The 21,629-nt window shown below is 39.6% G+C and overlaps 1 protein-coding gene across 1 annotated transcript in view; it reads right to left on the reverse strand.

The window, feature by feature from the left end:
* Positions 1–243: 243 nt before the first annotated feature.
* The window catches only part of LOC117448686 (voltage-dependent calcium channel subunit alpha-2/delta-1), a 100,909-nt gene continuing 79,523 nt past the window's right edge, over positions 244–21,629 (reverse strand). Inside the window, exons 20-39 of the mRNA XM_034086033.1 lie at positions 21,554–21,625; positions 18,376–18,437; positions 17,861–17,946; positions 15,338–15,398; positions 15,165–15,256; positions 13,206–13,287; positions 12,610–12,672; positions 11,912–12,012; positions 11,281–11,370; positions 11,114–11,181; positions 10,973–11,011; positions 10,774–10,845; positions 8,052–8,204; positions 7,081–7,133; positions 6,661–6,716; positions 6,376–6,505; positions 5,500–5,612; positions 4,633–4,715; positions 4,233–4,312; positions 244–2,173 (exon numbers count right to left, since the gene is read on the reverse strand). Coding sequence (XP_033941924.1) covers positions 2,137–2,173; positions 4,233–4,312; positions 4,633–4,715; positions 5,500–5,612; positions 6,376–6,505; positions 6,661–6,716; positions 7,081–7,133; positions 8,052–8,204; positions 10,774–10,845; positions 10,973–11,011; positions 11,114–11,181; positions 11,281–11,370; positions 11,912–12,012; positions 12,610–12,672; positions 13,206–13,287; positions 15,165–15,256; positions 15,338–15,398; positions 17,861–17,946; positions 18,376–18,437; positions 21,554–21,625 — 1,593 coding nt within the window. The 3' untranslated portion in view covers positions 244–2,136. The remainder of the gene's footprint in view (positions 2,174–4,232; positions 4,313–4,632; positions 4,716–5,499; positions 5,613–6,375; positions 6,506–6,660; positions 6,717–7,080; positions 7,134–8,051; positions 8,205–10,773; positions 10,846–10,972; positions 11,012–11,113; positions 11,182–11,280; positions 11,371–11,911; positions 12,013–12,609; positions 12,673–13,205; positions 13,288–15,164; positions 15,257–15,337; positions 15,399–17,860; positions 17,947–18,375; positions 18,438–21,553; positions 21,626–21,629) is intronic.

The raw sequence follows: 21,629 nt of genomic DNA on the forward strand, positions 1-21,629 counted from the left end.
AAAGTAGCAATTACCAACATGTGCTTCGTACACAAACACATACAGTGAAACACAGATGCGGATGCACTTCCCTTTTCAGCAGATGTTTCTTCTTCCAGGAAGTATGACATGTTCGGTCTGGTCCAAGTAGAGCCAAAGCAACTGGCCAGATGTGACAATAAAAACAAGCACCTCAGGTCATTACAATACAACACTTTTATTGTGAATATATTTTATTTGCACAATAATCAACACCATATTATAAACATTTTTCGTTACTTTCAATTTCTCTTTTTTACAGTAAATAGTATAAGTGTACAAATGTATACAAAAGTTATTCAGGCTAGTCAAGTTCCACAAAAAAAGTAATTCATGTACAGTATTAAAGCACAATCAGATATTGGAGGGACACGCACATGCCTGCACATAGACACGGGATCCCCGGGGTAAAACACTTGTCAACACGCAACTTTGATAGACCGGCATAACCTGAACACTCAACAGGGTCAGCATGAAGACTAGGTGGAGAGAACTCTACTTTCATTTTTTAAATAGCTACAATGAAAAAGGAAAACTTGAGTTTGATCTTAATGCTGTATGTATGGTAATGTGAGGTAATGTAAAAATTACTACTGGGAGTAGTGTATTCTCTAAGTTCTCTCCAACAGGCCCTGATGCTGATCATAGGCAAAGACAGCGTTCAAACACAGAACAAGCTCATCCCATGACATTGCAGCATTTCAACACCGAGCCTTCAGCGTCTGCTTCACAGCAATTATAGAGCAAAACAAAGAGGAAACAAGCATAGGGAGGAAAACAGCAAGGAGAAGGAAACAAGGAAACAGTCATTTCGATATGGTGATCTCATTCACAAGTCATTTTGGCTCCTGAGTCATGTGATCCAGAAAGGGAACAGAACAGGCCTAATAAAGAGAGGTTTTGGAGCGTGAGGCTCAAGTCTGGTTTAGGTTTGTTTTGAACATGAAGGAAAATTAAATTTCTTTAATCAAAATCCCTGCTTGTTTCTGCTGCTGCCCGGGCCACATCAAATAACAACTGCAGCTGATGTGGCCCATTCCACAACATTTTACTGCAAGGGCTACCATTTTCTACTCAACTGCAGCAGCATTAGCATAAAAGCCTACATGGTGATAATACAACTCTGATTCATTGTTTCATTCAGTAACACACTGATTGAGCTACTATGTAGGCACTGGGAATTTGATGTGTTCAAATTGAAGACAACCAAAGCTGTCAGACCAAGGACAAACACATTTTCAATTGTAATATCCTAATATATTTAGATTCACATGATCTCACTTCATCTCAGTGAAGTATAGATATCTATCTATCTAACGTCATAACTTGAATACTGATGTAGACCCACATCAGATTCTCTGTAGTCGGTATAGTGTAACTGTGATCCTTGGTACTGTGTGGAGCTTTGGTGTCAGAGGACTGGTGTTGTCTTTAGCTCTGTACTGAGCACATGCTGCTACAATACAACACCTAGTTAGTCATGTAACGCTATTTGATTTTGAGTATAAAAATCCCAACTTCATAAATATATCAGTACAGTACATTTCAAAACACTTAAACAAAAAGGGAATATAGTTGCACTGGTGGCCTAAAATAATCATCATTACAGCATTATGATTCATACGCAATAAATAAGCAACAAACAATATTGACAACGACACAAATCAACGCTGTCAGTGAACATACAGTCTTTGAAGGATATTTAGTTGGCATAGTGGGACTCTTCAACCTCCGCAAAATAAATCAAATAAACTAAAGAGGCAGAATTAAAGGGTTTGGTTAGCTCTTACTCTTGCACCATAAGAGAGGATTATGGAGTATATCATGGAAATGAATGCAGCTGAGCACAGTATATGTGTCTCTATTTTTGGAAATGAAAAAGAGGAAACAATTGAGCACCCTTTGGCATTGAACAAATGATACGGTCATTATAAAGCATAATGTCTTGTTGCAACTTTTCTGCATACATCCTGCATGGCATAACTGGAGTGTCTTCTGGCCTTGTGTGGGATGAGATAATGATAATGATTTGTGTGTGTAGGGGTCATGAGTTTTGTAAAGCTGTGATGAGCCACATCATCAGTAGTTGGAGTCCAAGCATTTGCCAAAGACATGGGTTCAGGCTGGTCCCTCCTCCACAATCAGAATCATCTTCCTGTTGGACAAAGCAGTTGTCAATCAATCAGATCAACCGTCTTCTACTTTATCCAGTATATCTTCTTCGACTTACACCATCATCACTACTTTTCTACAAACAATAACGAGCAGTTTATGACTTATATGAGAAGAGCAAAAGCACTCACATATCCATCATCCCAAATGTTATTAAAATAAAGCTGGAACCAGGAAATGCAAAGCAAAAAGACTGGAAACAGGGCTAGCATGGCTCTGGAAACAGGGCTAGCATGGCTCTCCGTAAACACAATCCTCTCCAATTAGGAGAATCTCAAAAGCTTACTCATAAACACATGTCATTTGTTTATTTCCTACAAAGAGTGAAATATAAAAAACAGAATCCCTGGTTATACAGTGAACATGTGCAGGACTATGTCTTGGCAGTGTGCAGAGCCAGGTCTGCTGACTCTATGTTTGCAGTCTTTGTGCTAATCTAACTGCCTGCCAATGGCAGCTTGACATCTACTAGAAAATCATTCTCTCGTTTAACTCTTGACAAGAAAACAAACAAGCATCTTACCCGAAATGATATGTTAACTTAAATGCTGTGGTGCAGTTACAGAGACCTCATTCTGATTGTGCTGCATGTGTTTGTTTGACAGTGTATTGTTTTTAGTATTTGATGGGAGTATTCAGGATGTCCCTGCATGCCAAAGGCCTAGGAGAGAGAGGTGGGAGTCCACTGTATTCAAAGGGCAGGAAACACACATGGAGCTTCCTTTGTTTACTCCTGTGACAACATTGACTGGCCTCGTCATAAACTGTCTTCCTATAAGGAGCTGATCCAAAAGTAACAGATGGAAGGAGGAAAGGGGACTTGGCCTATTTTTAATACTTTCATTTACTTTGTGTCCAAGCACAACCTCATCACACCTCCCCCAATAATAAGACATTTTATAAACTGTTCAAAGTTGGGTGATGATGCAATGATCTCACACACACAAGTTATCCACCTTGCTCCTTTGTTTGAATGATTTACCTCAAATGAACCACTATGAACTCCCATCTCTCCCATTAAGGGATTCTACAAAAGCTCATGTCCTACTGTATGAGGTCTGGATATTGTATTGCAATTCTTAAAACCTAAAAGACATCTCAGTCTGAGGCAAAATGCATCCAAATGTGTTTACATATTTGGCTGACAAAGCATTTAGCGATGCTGAAGAAAAACTGCATAGACGAATATTTATACATAGTTTTGTGAAGCTATTATTGCATAGTGGTGTTGTGAAGCTATTATATCAAATTGGTTTAACACTTTTAACTGCCAAGATACAATCTGCTTGCCATCTGTTGGTGGAAAAAACAGGGGGGAAAAACAACAAAAAAAGATGCCAAAGCAAGATGTAGCAGTCTGTTAGGGAGATACTGTAGGCACGCCACAAATAAAAACATTATCATACACAACTGTTTGTACTTCAAATGTGGTATTTAGTTCATTCTAGTCAAATTCTTTCTCACTGTTTTTAAATTTGTATGAAAAATTGTTAATGTAATACAAAACCTATAAACTTATGGGATCATAGTGTAAAAGTACAATAACTGATGTGTTTGAGAGAGTATTTCAGGTGGATCAGAGTTAACATGCATAATACCAGGTTGGTTAGATTCTTTTATCAAATATAACTAGGATGGGTGGTGCTTGAATGTTGGGAAAATAAGTATAGGTCCAGCAAATACCTAATTCCAACCAAGCTTTTCCTGATGTTGCTTTTAATACTAGTTGAGCATTACATTTTTATATTTGTATGTGTTTTTTTATTTATTTATTTTGTATATGTTTCTAGTTATTGTGCTTTTTATTATGTTTTTAATTATTGTTTTTATTATCGTACTCCCATTGGGTTATTCACTATTGTAGTTACTGCCTGCCCTGTACAGCACTTTGGTCAGCCGAAGGTTGTTTTAAATGTGCTATATAAATAAATAAAGATTGAGATTGATTGATTGATGTGCCCTTACCAGGCACATTGGGATGACCCGACAGTAAAAATGTAAGTAGTTCATATATCTGTATGGAGCTGTGTGAGGGCACTGACCCTGAACTCAGCACCAGCAACAACAAGAGAGGTATTGGGCTCAACGAAGAACTTCTGCTGATTGGACACAAGGGCTCATCCTATCAGACAGGAGCAGCAGCCGGTGGGATGAAAATCATAAAAAAAGAATGACAGAGGATGAGTAAAAAGAGACGATATAAAGCAAGATAAATAATAAAAATTTAGTCAAATCTACATGCAAAATTCATAAAATACAAATGTTTTAATAAAATAATTAAATGAATGAATAAATCAAGAACGGATCAGAGGGAAAGACGGCACAGTGCGGATGAGAGAACTGATGAGAAACAGACAGAACTGACAGGAGCCAACAGCTCAGTAATGGAGCTGTTTCCAGCAATGTTCTCTGGAGAGACGCACATGTGTGGTTGTGTCTTACATTTTCATTGTTGTCGAAACATACGTCAGGCCCTTTGCGGTATCTGGGATTCTGAGCCAGCTCGCATGGATCAGGACCTTCGGCTGAACAGAAAATGTCAGGAAAAAGCGATACACCAGTCGCAGTTAACACTTACAACAGCAACTATTGGATGATCTAATCTGCCTGCCAAAAAGCCTTATGTTCTTCCAACTCATCAACCTTGGCTGGAGATATTTCTTCCAAGATTTTTGCTGACCTGCTATTACAATTTACGATAAAGGCAAAAAGGCAGTTCTAGAAATGATTATTAATGATACAAACTATTTGTATGAGTACATTCAAATTCATCTTTATCGTTAAGCCATGCCATATGTACGTGTGTATATTACAATACAGCAGCATGTGTGTATTTCTTTTAGGCTTGAGTGGGGTCCTTATTAGTGTAGCAACTTGAGGCTGTTTTGACCCCATGGTGGGTATCTCTCATGATGACCTCTGCACTTCTACACCAGTAGGAAGCTACGTTCACAACACATCTGTCAAACAGATACGCTGAACAAATATACAGTATATCAAAACTCACATTGTACATACATACAAACACACTGCAGCTCTTAACCTTAATTCATCCTGATGGCAGCATGCAGACCAGATGAATTAAACAAAGAAATGTAATCTGTGAGTAATATGAGACAGACTTTCATATGCCGTGCATCTGGTTTACTGTTCACCCCTTAACATTCAGCAGGGACCCACTGCAAACTCCTGAGGTGTGTCCTTGTATTGAGAGTTTAAAGCCCCCCTGTCATAAGGGTGATGGGTGGAGGGCTGGAAAGTAAAAAGGAAGTGTAACTCTATGTTTGATTTTTACGAGTGAAAGGATACAGGGTTGTTCAGCCTGTCGCAGCGGCCTGGGGTCACAGGACAAACACGTTGCCTTGGCATCAGTGATCAGGAACACTAGGTTGGTGTTTGGCAGCTTCTCAGCACGATACATCCTAGAAAGAAAGACATTCATAGTGGTAAACAGTGCATACAGTATTTATTTATTTATACACTAATATAGCTGTGCTGAAAGGATATCATGCAGCTTCAAATGATATGTAAAGAGATATTCTGTACAATATACTGCATTTGCATATAGAGTGTATAGAATATGCTTTATACAGACAGGTATGTGTGCAGTTGAGCACACAATTACAAAGCTAAACCTCTTCTCTCGTCTGGGGATTGGCTTTTTATGGCAGTTTCTGTGTCTACAGTCGTTAACATTGGGGGGTAAAGCAGCAGACACGTGGGACTCAAAACACCCAGTAATTACAGCCATATTTAACTCCCTCCCACAGCCCAAATTGACACAGAAAGGAGGTTAGAGCAAAGGGGATGTGCAGTGGTACGTGAATGTGTGTATTAGTGAGTTTGAAGTATAGCCAGGGAGTGAAGGAAGAAAAACAGATACAAGAGCTTTTGTGCTTCCCTCTGCAATTCCGGGCACTGACAGATCAAGGTAATCTGCATCTGATCAAAACTCACCAGAAAACAGCTGCCTGAAATCAGGCTGAAATACAGAGAGAAGCCAGGAAACTAACACTATCCTGGACCCATCCCTGCACACCCATAAACAGAAGGATGTCCAGGAAGAAGATAGAGTAAAAGGGGAACAAATCTAAAATAAAGAATTCCATGTAATGCATAAGCGGATATAGTCATTAAAATGGGAGCACATGTACATTTTGCACGTATGAAAATAGACCCACATACCTGGAGCAGTTTCCACAGTCCAGTACACCTGAGTAGGATCTTTCCTCATTGTCAAAGAAGTACTGAGTCTGCTCTGTGATGCAGCTTTCCTTAAACATGGCATCTGGTATGTCATCATCCGGTGACTCCGCTAAAAACAAGGGGACATTTTTAATAAAAACAAACACTACAAAAGATTTATTGAGAGAAAAGTAGGATCTAATTTAGAAAGAGGTTGCAAATACTGCTTTGTCATCTCAATATGGCTTACAGTTATGTTTTGATGTACTAGCTTTTGTTGCTTACCTGCTTCTAGAAGGTTAGGGAACATAACACCAAAGAAGAGCTGCTGAAGTATCGACCTAGACACAGAGAAGGAAAATAACAAAATGAGTCACACAGATGATTCATTAAGCCATCTATCATTTATAATGCATTGAACAACATGCATTTTATAGTGTTTGAGTCATTGGTGATCTAAATGTCAAGGGATGTGTCAGTCATTAGATTTTAAAAGTTGTGTATATTGCAGTTGGACAGTCATAGAAATATCAGTATATTGTTGTGTAACTGCTCTTGCCCTTCACTTACCGGTCAGCCTCATCCCTCAACAACATACATCTCTTTCTCATTTAAAGTCCTACCCCAAGGTACAAATGTACTCCCACTCGCAAGCAATACAAAAAGTGGAAAAACAAAACACAGAAACATAAACTGTACACTCACCAGGCTGCACTGGAGGCCCACCAGCCAATACTGAGCATGTCTGCAATGGTAGGCTGAAGAAGGAAAATAAAAGAGAGTCATATACCGTAGAGTAAAATCCAAAATAAAGGAATTTTCTTTTTACATTTTGTATTACTTTCATGAAACAAGAAATACCTAGAATTACCAGTCAAGTTTCAGGTTACATTGATGTCTGTCCAAATTGTCATTACCTCCTCATTTGACCTTTTCCAACATTTGTGTGATATACTTGATGAGTGATTGTATTTAAGTTATGACCGAAAAGTAAAACAGTTGTCACGTTCATACTTTGGTCCGAAAGGATATTCGTGCCAACGCCTTCATAGAATGGGACGAATTTTCATTTCATTTCAATCCTTTATTTATTCAGATTGGTCCCATTGAGATCATAGATCTATTTTTCAAGGGAGACCTGCAGCATATAGGTTCCACATGAAACATAAAACAATAAGGACATTATATTTACAGGATACATAGTTATAGACATTTACAAGTGCCCATTGTATCAGCAAGCATTTCATTTACCCTAGCTTTAAAAACATGCAGAGGAATGAGATTGCTCAGTTTCAATTCTTGCTGAAGATTGTTCCAAGCAAGTGGAGCTGCGCACATAAAAGCTGTCTTACCGAAGACAGTCCTTGCTCTTGGCACATCTAACAAGACCACATCATGTGACCTCAGACAATAGCTGCTTGCAACTCTCTGTGTTATCAGAGAGCAGATATAATACGGGAGTTTACCCAACAAAGCTTTATAGATAAACGTGTACCAATGACTGAGCCTCCGTACAGAGAGTGATGGTAAACCTGCCTTGGTATACAGTGTACAGTGATGTGTAAGCGCTTTACAATTTGTGACAAATGAACAAACACCCTAAAACCTAATATTCCCAATATTCCAAATGAATCAAGAACCAATATAGTTTTTAATCAAACATGTGTGTGTCTTACCACATAGACAGAGCGGGGTCCTGCTGCAATCTTGCTGCCTTTCTCCGGGTCGCAGACAGACTGGTAGTCATAGGTCTTGTTGAAGGAGTACAGAGAGGTGTTGACCAGGTTTATCATCAGCACAGGATCAACCTCTCCAAAGAACTGACCTATCTAGACGAGTTCAAATACAAACACACAAAACCTGTCAACAAAAGCAGTGGAAGATTCTACTTGTACAATCATACAGCTGTGTAACATCTCCTCGGATGGGGCTTTACAGACTTGGCCATTCATTGCTGCATCGGTGCACTGAACATTTGCTTTTAGGTGCTTAGAGCCAATCAGGACGAGTGGTAAAATGTTCTGAGGCAGCACATTTTACCAGGTGGCAGTCAGCCTGTCACTCTTCCACTTCGCTTCTAATGACATGCCATTTTCACCCTCTGTTGAAGCGCTCTGGATAGGCAAGTGTGGTGTCACGCTCCAGTGTCCCCTGTCTGGGTGTCGATGTTACATTGCTGTCAGTTTCACAGCAGGTTTTCAGTCGCAGCAGGCTTTGCTTGCTCAACCAAAAGAGCAATTTAAGGCAGAGTGTTTGTAACATAGAATAAAGGTAAAACAATGTTATCCCATGATTGAAATCAGAATAGTTAACTGTGTAACTGCTTCACAAGGAGCACTCAGGTTATAAGTCTTCTTAGTTGCAGCGTTCCTACTACCTGAGCATTAACAATACATATAGCCCTGATAGAAGAGCTGTAGCCATCATCATAGAATTATGGCTACATGTTTTAAAGCTGCAGACAGACTTAAAATGATGCATGATCCCAAGATGTTAAAAAGGGAAAGGAGGGTGCTTTTTCAAATGCAAGACATTGCAATAGCAGAATGGATCAAAGACAGCAGATGTCCAGTCTTGTCTGTCATGCAATGTTTCCAGACCTTCTGCATGTCCTACCACTGACACACAGGGGCCTATAGCAGCCTGAGAGAGGTGAGTTCACACAGCAGAGCTGACTTCTTGCATTCACAGGGGACTTGCTTCACTTTACCACAGCCTCCATGACTGACTAAAACCCATCACAATCTTCCCTTTGATCCTCCTCCAGTCGCTAGTGCTTTACTTTACTGGAGACATCGATGTACTGCTGTCCTACAGGAGCTTTCAAACGGCTCATAGCTAACAGGCCATTATCATACCTCAGCAGAGTCATAAGCCCTTTGTACAGTATGACCTCTATATGGGATTGATGGATCCCTGTGGCATAGAGGAGCTAGGTATGAAGAAAGGTAGATCAAAGTAAGACATTTGAACGATGGCAAAGTATTTGATTTGAACTTTTCTGACTATATGACCACAGATGACCACATGAGCTCGGGATTTACGATTTGCATTGCCATTTCTACACTGTAGCTAGTTTGCATATGACATTAAAGCCTTTGAATCTTGAATCAGATGTTTTATTGTGGGAGGGTTTATCAAGTCACAGTTGCAGGTCACCCTTGAAAAAGAGATCTTTTGATCTCAAGGGGCTTTCACATGGTTACATAAAGGCAAACAAACAAACAATCAAATAATTGGACAAGGACAAAGGCAGCAGAAAAGTTAAAGGGGAACTATCATGCAAAATGCACTTTTGTACGTCTTTTATACATGAATATGTGTCCCCGGTGTGTCAGGGAACTCACCAAGTGTCAGAAAACACAACCCTCTCTCTTTTCCTCCATACCCAAATCTCTAAAAACGGGGCTGCAACAGATCTGATACAGATTTGAAATTGTTCTGATGTCAGAAACGGGGAGCTCCACCTATATGGGCAACTCTCCACCTATCAGGGGAATGAGAGGTTGCATGGCATGGTAAGAGCATGGTAAAATGACGCTCGTGCCTCGCCCCCCTCCTTTGCATGGGGGCGTGGTCAGCTGCAGCTCATTTGCCACAGAATCAGCCCTTGTGAAGACAGGGCTGGAATAGAGCAAATAGAGGCATGGCTAAAATGCATGATCTGTTTGGTATTTTGAAAATAAAACCTTACAGACATGTTTTGTATAGGTATGGCCCTACAATATATTATTCAAATATAGCATGATAGGTCCACTTTAAGTACATGGTTGTAATAACGTGAAAAAACAGTACATCCAGAACAGCGCTGCTAGGATCCTGATGAGGGTGCGCAAATATGATCACATCACCCCCATCCTTAAAGCACTACACTGGCTACCCGTGGAACTGAGGATCGAATTCAAGGTCTCCGTCCTCACCCACCAGTGTGTCCATGGAACTGCCCCTCCCTACCTCAAGGAACTCCTCACCCCCCTTACCTCCTTGCGGACCACCCGTTCCAGCAACTCCAATTTCCTCAAACCCCCCAGGACTAAGCTCCGTACTATGGGAGACCGGGCCTTCTGCTCGGCTGCTCCCAGCCTGTGGAACGCTCTCCCCGACCAAATGAGAGCACCACAGACCGTGGAGGCTTTTAAAAAAGGCCTCAAAACCCATCTCTTCAAAAGAGCCTTTGCCTAGACATTTTTATCACCCTTTTATTTTTATTTATTTTTATTTTATTTTTATTTATTTTTATTGCTTTTTAATTAATTCTACCGTGTTGTGTAATGTTTATTTATACTGTTCATGCTCACTACTTGTAGCACTTCGGGATTTGCATTCAAATATGAAGTGCTTTATAAATGGAACTCATTATTATTATTATTATTAAAAACTGCTTTTCGGGTAACTTACAAGGGTGATATACTCTTCCTGGTTTGACATCAGAAGAAATCCTCCATCATCCAGGATTACACAGTCCACATGCTGTGGGGAAAAAAAAGATAAAGAGTACAAATAAAGTAGTAAAAAGTATTTGGAATTTAAAAAGAGCTTTCATTATTTATAAAGAGGTACTAATCAAGCTTTATTACAAAAGGTTTCATTGCTGTACCTTGTCATTCCTTAGACAGCCACAGATCTCATCCTTGCACTAAAATGTAAAAAAGTGAACCAGATCATTTGTATTTTATAACGACAAAGCTGTAAACAAATTGTACATATGATACAATGAGTCTTTATAAACACAACTTACATTCAGTTTCAGTGTAGCATTTATGAAACTATTCATCCAGAATGAGACATTGAGTTTCACACCCACCACTACAAAGCAAACCACAAAACAGGCAGATGCACATATGTTGAAACTTGTCATTTATATTGCATCGAACAAATCTTCAAACATGGGTTAGCAAGACTGACCTGCTGGCTTGAGCGTGACTTCACCAATCGTGACGTCCACTGATTTGCTCACTAGAATACCTGACTCAGTAACAGACTCCCTCACCTCTGCTGTAGTGTAGAAGGGATACACAATGGAAGGGAATGAAATCATGGCAATTTAACCATGAACATAAATCATGTTAAAAAAAACCTTGGCACGGAACCTTTCATAATGGGAATCACAGTAAAATAGGAATAATCGCTATCCATCGTGGGGAATTCCATGCATTTTTAGCTGCTTGTAATTTATGTGAGTGGAGCTGAGTCTGTAAGACCGGTACATGTGTTAATCCAGTCAAGTGTAGCTGAAAGCGCAGCTACATTACGTCTGCCTGTCCTGATGTCTGTTAGAGAGATCAGCGGAGATAACAGGAAGCAGGGCAGGAGGGAGATGTGGGGGGGGGGGGGAGTGCTGACAGACACAGCGGGAAAAAGGAGAAGGATAAAGAGTGATATCAGAGGCCTGAGAGTGTGATCTTTGCCAGGAGAATCGAGATGACGTCCAAAAGGCAGAGAGCAGGATAGGCTCAGTGAAAGACCACATTGAGGATCCTCAAACATACAAAAGTGCACGAAACATACACACTGTCCAACCTGTCAGAAAACTTACGGAAATATGGAGCTGTGAAAATATAAACGTCATTGTCCAGGGTCCTTTTGTAGAAGCTGGACTCGTATGTCTCCGGATTCTCAGCCCAATCTTCTCCAGCACTGAAAATGTGTATTGTATCATAGTATTATATATGGGCCATTGTTTCCATAAAACACCAAGCAAAGGTATTTGAGGTATCTGGAAAATGTGTATTTAAAATCTATAGCCAGATTTGAGTCATCAAAATAGCAATCAAATCTGAAGCACTTATATGTCAAGAGCATGACCCTGTTAAAGGAACAAGTGATTGAGTTCCAGGTTTTATAGGCACGAGGAATATGCATTTATCTTCAGCTGGAGTATAATATTCTGACCAAGCGAAACCCCCCACATTTAGGTTAGACAAAAGAAGCAGCGAGGAAATTGAGAAAAATGAGCTGCTGGATGTGTGGTTATGACCCGTGTCCTGTTCTGGCTTGGCAAGCTCTGGGAGTTCAGCTATAAGTGTCTAATCCTCTCTGTTCTGGAAAATAACCCAGTGGAGCAGGTGAGTAAGGCAGCCAAAAAAATGCTCAGCTCAAGAGCATTACAGTCTGTATCCATTTTCATCTCACACATTTCCACCAGCAAATATTTGGGCAAGGCTTGACGGGCTGTTTTACTACACCAGCACTAACGTGAGAAGTGAAACTGAGTAAAGAGAGAGAGGAGATTACCTTCTTGGGAAGACTCTTGTGATTCCTCCATCTGTGGCTACAAACCTGGCCACTATCCCATCCCTGAAAACATGGAAAACAGCCTCCAATCAAACATCAAAGCCAATCGAACTAATTAGAAAAAGTGTTTGTGATCTGTAAGAGCAAGCTGCAGACATGACACAAATTGTATGTGCCCACAGTCACTTGCCTTCATATGTGCTAACGCTAAACAGACACTCTGCAGTGTGAGTGTAAGTGTTTGTTCAGATTATTTCAGACAAGTGGGCCTACCATGAAAGGAAACACACTGATGCAATTATTTTATTTTCCTCTAGAAACAGCATGTCTTGGCAGAGCTCTTGGTTGGGTGTGATATGCATTCTATGCTTTGCTTTCATCGTATTTCTCTAGTTGGATATGATCAAATCAACTAGAATAGAAACGATAGATTGAAACTCTGGCTCAGTTACATGATAAATTGAGCATGAAATAAGCGTTGGCTATTGTAGTACAGAGCAATATTGGGCACATGCAACACAGATTTCTATATGATGAATGTTTTTAATAAGCACTGTTAGTGGTGCATTGTAAAGAGAGAAAGATTTGAGACTCACACTGCCTGCTCGTTCCAAAGTTTAACCAGTCCAGCTGTTAGACCTGCATCCAGAATTACTCGATTCACCAGGGACATATTACCTGTCAATATAAGACAAGATACATTTTGCATATTTCAAACATCACCATAAAAACTCTGCTCACTAGGGAAATACGGTTGAAGCAACGTCCGTCTTTTGTGTAAGAATCTTGGCAGGAAAGATGGTTACAGTATATTGTGCTTTTGGTCTTTCCTGATGAGCCACTGAGCAATGCACTTAATCCAGTATTCTCTTTTTCAGCTGATCTGTTAACTGGCTAGCATGGATGATACGCTGGAGACAAGTGTTTAAGTGTTTGAAAATGGTAGACAAAGAGAAGGTGTGTCGAGCCAAATGTCGAGCCAAATCGAAAAGTTACTCTCATGGAACTTGTTAGGAAATCATCCAGCTGGGAGACATGTTTTCGTAGGTCTTTTCTGAGTGATTATTAGACAATCAGTCAGCAGGGAAACATCTTTGAAACATTTGCTGTTGCTGCTTTAAAAGAGAGACAATGCCAAGATATTGAGTTTGAACCCCATTGTAAAGACAATTACTTTTTTAAAGTAAGCACAGGTTAGTTAAATAGAACTTCCATAGAATGCCACAGTGACGCGTCCTAAAACTGAATCATAAATCTTATCGATAGATTTATGATCGATAGATTTATGATTAGAAAATGATAAAAGTAGAGATGTGGAGATTATCCGACTGAACAAAACGTGATCCGTCTCTTAAATGCGTGTGTCAACCACAGACCTTATTTCGAGCTATTTTCCAAAATCCTATGGAGAAATTGCATTGCTTTTTTGTCGAAGGAACCCATGAGCAGCTTACTTCCGGGTTTTAGGACGCGTCACTGTGGCACTCTATTGAGTGTTGTTTTAAAGGTACCCTATTATACTGTTTTTCATTACTTTATTATGGGTCTCAGATACAAAACATGTCTCTGAAGTGTTTGGCTCCAAATACCAAACAGATCATGCATTGCAGCATCCCATAAACCCCTCTATTTCAGGCCTGTTTAAAAAGTGCTGATTCTCTGTCTGTTACTTTAGATGAAAATAAGGAGCCACTCCCCACGCCCCTCTGAGAGATATTTGGTTAAAAAGAACTCAATGGTGCTCTAGGAGGAGATTCAGGTGGTGGGCGGGTGTTACCTTGGTTGGTGATTGGCTAATGGTTACACAAGCTAAAAAATCGTTATGACATCATAAAGTGGCCAAAATCTGATCAGCTCATTTTCAGACAGGTTTTTATATAAATGGATCAGGACAAAAAGTGAGCAAATCTTTTTTCCTGAAACATTCAGAATCTCTTTACACAGAGGGGACACATGTTTATGTATAAAATACATGAAAAAGTGGATTTTGCATAATAGGTGACCTTTAAATCATGTCCATAACTTTGTTTAGAAATACTTTGAAATGAAAGTAAAGAGACTGCACAAACAGCAACATAATGAATGGATCTTTATATGGCTTGACCTTGGGTTGAAATGGATCAAGGCTATCTAGATCCATTAGCTAGATGATGGTGGTAAGCCATACTAAAGGGGAGATCCATTAGATGATGACAAATCAAACACAGTGAGTCATTGTGTAGCATGATAACATCAAGCTTCTTGGAAACTCAGTCAATCAAGCTGATGTCATTCTGCTTCGACCACACTGATCTAAGGACCAAAGTAATGCTCTGACCTTCAAATGTTGACCATTGTGATATCAAAGTATCGCTGTGACTAACAGTAAAACACACCATGCATACACACCAACATTCCAACTCTCAATACTGCACACAAAGCAAAGCTACATTCTGTGTATGGATTTATGTGTTGATCAGTGGTTTCATAATACTCATATGAATACAAACAGAAAGCTTATACCACAACCTGTGCAGGTGTGTCAAGTGAGATAACAGTGAATATGCATGACTCACATGCATCTGGGGGGTTCCTATCAATGTACTGGCTGAAGTCGAGGACAAACTGGGTGTTGTTGAGTGACAACTTCAGCTCTTTGCAGTATCCCCTGAAGGAACAGTATTGATCAGTTTCAATATCACTCCCTTGTTCAGTACAGTGACAGTTCAATAGTGTTAGGGTCACTCACCTCGGAGCAAGGTAGGTGTATCCATACTCATCAAAACTCTCCTGCAGTATGGTCTCCAAAGCTTTTGAAAACACAAAGCATTTGGTTTAGGAAAAAAGAGATGATGGATTATCCAAAGTCAGTATTTATAAGACGATGTTAAACAGGAAACACTTCACAAGTAGATGGATCAAACACATACATACACACATATAATATTGGACATTTTGTATGTGAATGATTAAGGTAGAGAATATGGATGAGGATGAAAGGGGGGGCATGAGACAATTACTGAGTGAGAAATACTTGCCTTCTTGCCCTGTAGTGACCCCAGAAGTTGAGGAGAGGAGAAAGTAGGAAAGACAAACAGTGATTAAAATGCATTCATCCTCTGATCGAGCCATACCTTGGAAAATATGCTGAACATTGTAAATAGTTTACACAGTAGGTAAAACTAAATATATCATGCCGTGAAACAATGTCACATCTAATTGAAAAACTTGAAATAGATTGAGAAACGCAGAACAGTAAAGGAGCAGGAGGATGGCATGGAAGGGACAGCACATACATATATACAATATTAATAAATAATAGACCTACTACTCTATGCTTTGACTGACCTTGCTCTGGATTTCATTTAAAATACTATCTGGTAATTCTTATCTCATAAATGACATGACAGGCATGGACGGCCTTCATTCACTGGTCTCTTAAAATGATGACATTTTTGACATTTCCTTTCAAATATACTGAGTCCTGTGGTGCAGTCTGCAGAAAAAATTACTGAGCGCTGAGTTTCCTCGAGGTCGTGAAAATCTGGTGCAGGATGAAACAACGTCCTTCACATAAAAGATAACAGGCAGATTCATTGTCCCTCTGTTTCTATAGACTGGGCAGGGTGTCTCTATGTCCAATTGCTTTCCACGCCACACATCTTTCTTTTCTTTCTTTCTCTTTATTTCTCTGTCACCATCTCTTCAACGCCAGTATTAGGTCATTTATTGAATGCATGTAGCAGTTCTGCCATATGGACAGAAAAACTGTTCAACACACACTTGACTAGGGACCCTCCGTAATGTAGTAAAAGGACAAGTGGCTGCAGGAACCACCTACTGCAGGAAAGTGCTAAGATGGATAGAGGCATTGGTGGTCTGGCTCCGGTGTGAAACTCTATACGGCTGTACGGAGAACTTTAGAGTCCCGAACTCCCTTATCGGAGTAGTCTGTGGCAGCAAGGCATGGTGTGTTACTTTCTTTAACAGGCCTGTAAACGTTCTGACAGGCTTTATAGCATGGTGACAGACTCGTTATTGCAGAGAGGGAGTGATACAGAGGCCGAAACACTCAGTCAAAATCTCATCTGTTGGAATAACTGCACCATTAGCCATTTATGCTTTGTGGTGTCACATCAAAGATATGAAAAAATCCACTAAAGCCAGATGGTTTTGTGCTGATTCCGATGATTTTCTTCCATTTATATCCCTTGATGAAAGTGTCTACCCATGCCTCTACAAAGTAATGAATAAGCATTCATACCTCAGAGTCCATCCATCTATATGTAATCGTGCAAATACTGTTTATAGAAGACACATATGAAGTGGAAATGCATCACATGGAAAGAGAAAGACATGGATGACACAGAGTAGCGAGTACTTGCCCCAAGTGGAAGCTGTGAGATTCCAATGTGAAAGGACAGAAGAGAAAAACATGCATTAGAATCAAAATACCAAGAACATCACCCAGAGTGTATAGTATGTGTGTATATGAAAGAGTTTTGTCCTTGTGATTATTAGCCATGTTCTGAGCTGTTAGGAGAAGCAGCCAAAGTGTTTCATACAGCGAGACAGCCCTGAGAGCAAACGCAGCAAAAAAAAAGTAAGCTGAAAAGAAATAAAGCGGTGAAGGGAGAGGGATAAAGGAGAGTAAGGAGAACAAAAGGAGGACAACTTTACAGATTAGACAGAGAGACAAAGGAGAACAATCTGAGTAAATCACGTTTGCTTCAGGTTGCCTGTTAGCCTGAGACAGATCTGGTAAAGTACAGATGGACTTTATAAGAGGATGGTAGAGATGAAATTGGCCATCGAGATAGAGCGAAAGTGTGGAGTGCAGAATAAGAAAATAAAGGAAAGCTGGTATGAGAGGTGATAATGAGCAGGGAGAGGAGGCAAGGGAAGTTTATTCTTCTCCAAAGCCTGAAGGAGGGCCAGAGAAGGGGAGTAAATAAGAAGAGAAGAGAAAAATTGACAAGATCAAAAGATCCTGTGCTTTGGCTGGGTGTGGGAGAAAGAAGGCATGTGGATGAGTATGCGTGGGAGTGCGGGGCGACTGACCAGTGGGTTACACTACAAAAGAAAAGCACCGTGGGGATCCGCTGATCTGAGCAGCAACTACAAAGGAGTGGTTGTGGTTCCAGCTAGGAGCAAGAGGAGATACGGAAGAGGACAACCCAAGGAAAGTATGCATGGGAGCTGGTTGTGAGAAACCAGCTAAATTAAATCTGATTGATTTGTTTGAACACTTTTGAATCATAAGAGTGTATGCTATACTTACACATAGCTTTGTTTGTATCATCCCCCAGATTTGCTTGAATGAAGTGTTCACTGTATTTAGGCAGAGCAAGAGCCAGGCTGCAGAAAAAGATAATCAGAGTCACATTGATGATAGGTTGCAAGTTTAGTCATCATTAAAGCAATTGGAAACTGAAACTAATGCAAGCAATGTTTTCTAAATTGCTCTGTGAAGTAGTTTTACATACTGAGTATTTGCATGAGACACAAGAGGATGTATTGAAACACAGAAAAAACACAAAGCTGATTAAGGTTTCCATGTTTCTCAGGAAGGCTTTGCTGCATGTTCAATAATAATCCCTTAAATGTGTTTCCCATCAACCAAGCCGAGCATGCTATTAGAAACATGAGAGTGAGCCCTGTTGGCTTAAGTAGTGTCCTCCATCATCTGGAGTGCTCTTAGGAGTTAGTGGCAGTGAGTTGTCCTAAGTGAAAGAGACAGATTAATAAACCATGAAGGCTGAATACAAAATTGCTGAGCTGGTTTACCTGTAATCTGTTCCATTGACCGGTGCAAACGTGTATGTCCGGACTCCTCGATCTATGTACCTCTGGCAAAGGTAATACACACAGGAACTGGCATTTATAACTGCTATGTAATGTTAAGGTAAGTATCGTTCAATGTGTTATTGTTTAAAATTTAAAAGGAAAAAAAGGGGCTATCCTTAAATATAGTTTAAAGTTATATTACGTTTTTCTTTCAATAATACACATCACAAATAAAACCATTTATTTTTTAAATCTAGGTAGAATATAAAAGACAGTTTTCAGCTCAATGAAAGCTGACACATAATCTGCAGTTCCTACACATCTTATCTCTTAAGTACTGCTAAAAACAATTGCCAGGAATTTTTGCAGGAAAACAACGATTATGTAGGAGCATGAAATACAAGTGGAACATATTGGGTTTGCATCTTTTAGGCAAGGCAAGGCAAGGCAAGGCAAGGCAAGGCAAGGCAAGGCAAGGCAAGTTAAGTTTATTTATATAGCACTTTTCAACACAAGGCAATTCAAAGTGCTTTACAAAAAATGAAAGACATTAAGAAAATGGCATTTAAAATCAGTCATTGAAAAGAAAAGCTAATAAAATAAACATTAAAAGAAAAAATACATGGATAAAAGTTACAGTGCAGTCTAAGATATGAATAGTTCAATTAAAAGCACCCACAAAAAGAAAAGTCTTCAGCCTGGATTTAAAAGTAGTAAGAGTTGCAGCGGACTTGCAGGTTTCTGGGAGTTTGTTCCAGATATTTGGAGCATAATAACTGAACGCTGCTTTACCATGTTTAGTTCTGACTCTGGGGACAGAAAGCTGACCAGTCCCTGAAGACCTGAGAGATCTGGATGGTTCATAATTTAGCAGGAGGTCAGAAATGTATTTTGGGCCTAAACCATTCAGTGCTTTATAAACCAGCAGCAGTATTTTGAAATATATATATGCTTTGACACACAGGAAGCCAGTGTAAAGACTTTAGAATAGGAGTGATGTGATCCACTTTCTTAGTGTTAGTGAGGACTCGAGCAGCAGCGTTCTGAATCAGCTGCAGCTTTCTAATAGATTTTTTTTTCGAGTCTACTGAAGATAAAAGCATGGACACGTTTTTCCAAATCCTGCTGTGACATTAGTCGTTTAATCCTAGATATATTCTTTAGGTGATAGTAGGCTGATTTAGTAACTGTTTTAATGTGACTGTTGAAACTCAGGTCAGAGTCCATGACTACACCTAGATTTCTGGCTTTATCTGTTGTTTTGAACATTGCAGACTGAAGCTCAGCGCTAACTTTTATACGTTCTGCCTTGGCTCCAAAAAACATTACCTCAGTTCTATCTTTGTTTAATTTGAGAAAGTTCTGACACATCCAGTCATTGATTTGTTCAATGCACTTACTCAGTGTTTGAATTGGAGCATAGTCTCCTGGTGAAATTGTTACGTTAATGTGTGTGTCATCTGCATAGCTATGGTAACTTATTTTGTTGTTCTTCATTATCTGAGCCAGTGGTAGCATGTAGATGTTAAAGAGAAAAGGCCCCAAGATGGAGCCTTGAGGAACCCCACATGTCATATTTGTCAACTCAGATGTGTATTTACCTATAGAAACAAAGTTGTTTCTGTCCTTTAAGTAGGATTCAAACCAATTTAGAACTGTTTCCGAAAGTCCCACCCCGTTGTCCAGTCGGTCTAGTAATATGTTGTGGTCAACAGTGTCAAACGCAGCACTGAGATCTAATAATACTAACACTGAAGTTCTGCCACTGTCTGTGTTTAAGTGGATGTCATTGAAGACCTTTACAAGAGCAGTCTCAGTCCTGTGGTTTGGACGAAAGCCTGACTGGAACACATCAAAACAGTTATTTAAATGCAAGAAATTACTCAACTGTTGAAAAACAACTTTTTCAATGATTTTATCTAGAAATAGGAGGTTTGATATGGGCCTGTAATTGTTAATTACTGAAGCATCTAGATTATTCTTTTTTAAGAGCGGTTTAATGACTGCAGTTTTCAGGGACTGTGGAAAAATACCTGAGTGAAGAGATTTGTTTACTATATGAAGTAGATCTGAGGCCATGCAAGGCAAAACATCTTTGACAAATCCTGTTGGAATAATATCAAGGCAGCAGGAGGAGGATTTCAGAAGTTGAATAATGTCCTCTAGGTTTTTTTCCTTAATCTGATGAAATTGTGTCATGGTGTTTGAATTGATTTTAAGTGGACACAGAGACAACAGATTTGCTGTACCTGATGCAGAGGCACTGACTGCTTGTCTGATTTTCTGAATTTTGTCAGTGAAGAAGGAGGCAAAATCATTGCATGCCCTGGTGGATAGAAATTCAGAGGCTACTGACACTGGGGGGTTAGTTAGTCTGTCGACGGTAGCAAACAAGGCACGTGCGTTGTTTTTGTTTTTGGTAATGATGTCAGAGAAGAACGATTGTCGTGCATTTTTCTATTCCAAATTATAAAGGCCAAGTCTCTCTTTATAGATTTCAAAGTGAACCTGGAGATTTGTTTTTCGCCACCTGCGTTCAGCTTTTCGACATTCTCTTTTTTCTGTTTTCACGGTCATGGCCTTTCTCCATGGAGATATTTTCTTGCCAGACACTTCCTTTACCTTAGTTGGAGCAATGGCATCTATAACATTTTTAATTTTTGAATTAAAATGATCCACTAGCTCATTTACTGAGATGTTAGCAGGGGCAAGTGTGGAAGAAAAATTCTGAGTAAACATTTCCCTAGTATTTTCAGTTAAATATCGCTTTGTGGTTACCTCTTTTTGAAAAATGTTGTGAACAGAAATAGACAATTTTAGAATTGTTTTTATATAATCTGTGATGAAATATGATAATAAATATTGAAACTAACTGCTGCTTCAATATGAATTACTTAAATAGTTCGTTTTGCAACAGTATATGTACGTTACAAAAAAGAAACCTTTTCCTTTGTACAATGATAGACACTTAGCACTCCTAATATATTGGTATTTCAGTTTGCCTACATAGTCAGTGAACATCTCTGCAGAGTATTCAGCTGTAAGGCAGGCATGGCAGGCATGGCAGGCATGGCAGGCATGGCAGGCATGGCAGGCATGGCAGGCGACCTCTACAAAAGTATCCAAACTCATTTAAAGTTCTCCCAAACGTTAAGCTTATTTGAGTATTTTTTCTTACCTCATCTTGAGTTTTTACCAGAGTGTTAATGGTACTTTCGCCTGTCTCACCATCGATCATCATTTTTCTGATCTAG

This window comes from Pseudochaenichthys georgianus, chromosome 6 (genome assembly GCF_902827115.2).
Source record: "Pseudochaenichthys georgianus chromosome 6, fPseGeo1.2, whole genome shotgun sequence".
In the NCBI taxonomy this organism is placed as follows: domain Eukaryota; kingdom Metazoa; phylum Chordata; class Actinopteri; order Perciformes; family Channichthyidae; genus Pseudochaenichthys; species Pseudochaenichthys georgianus.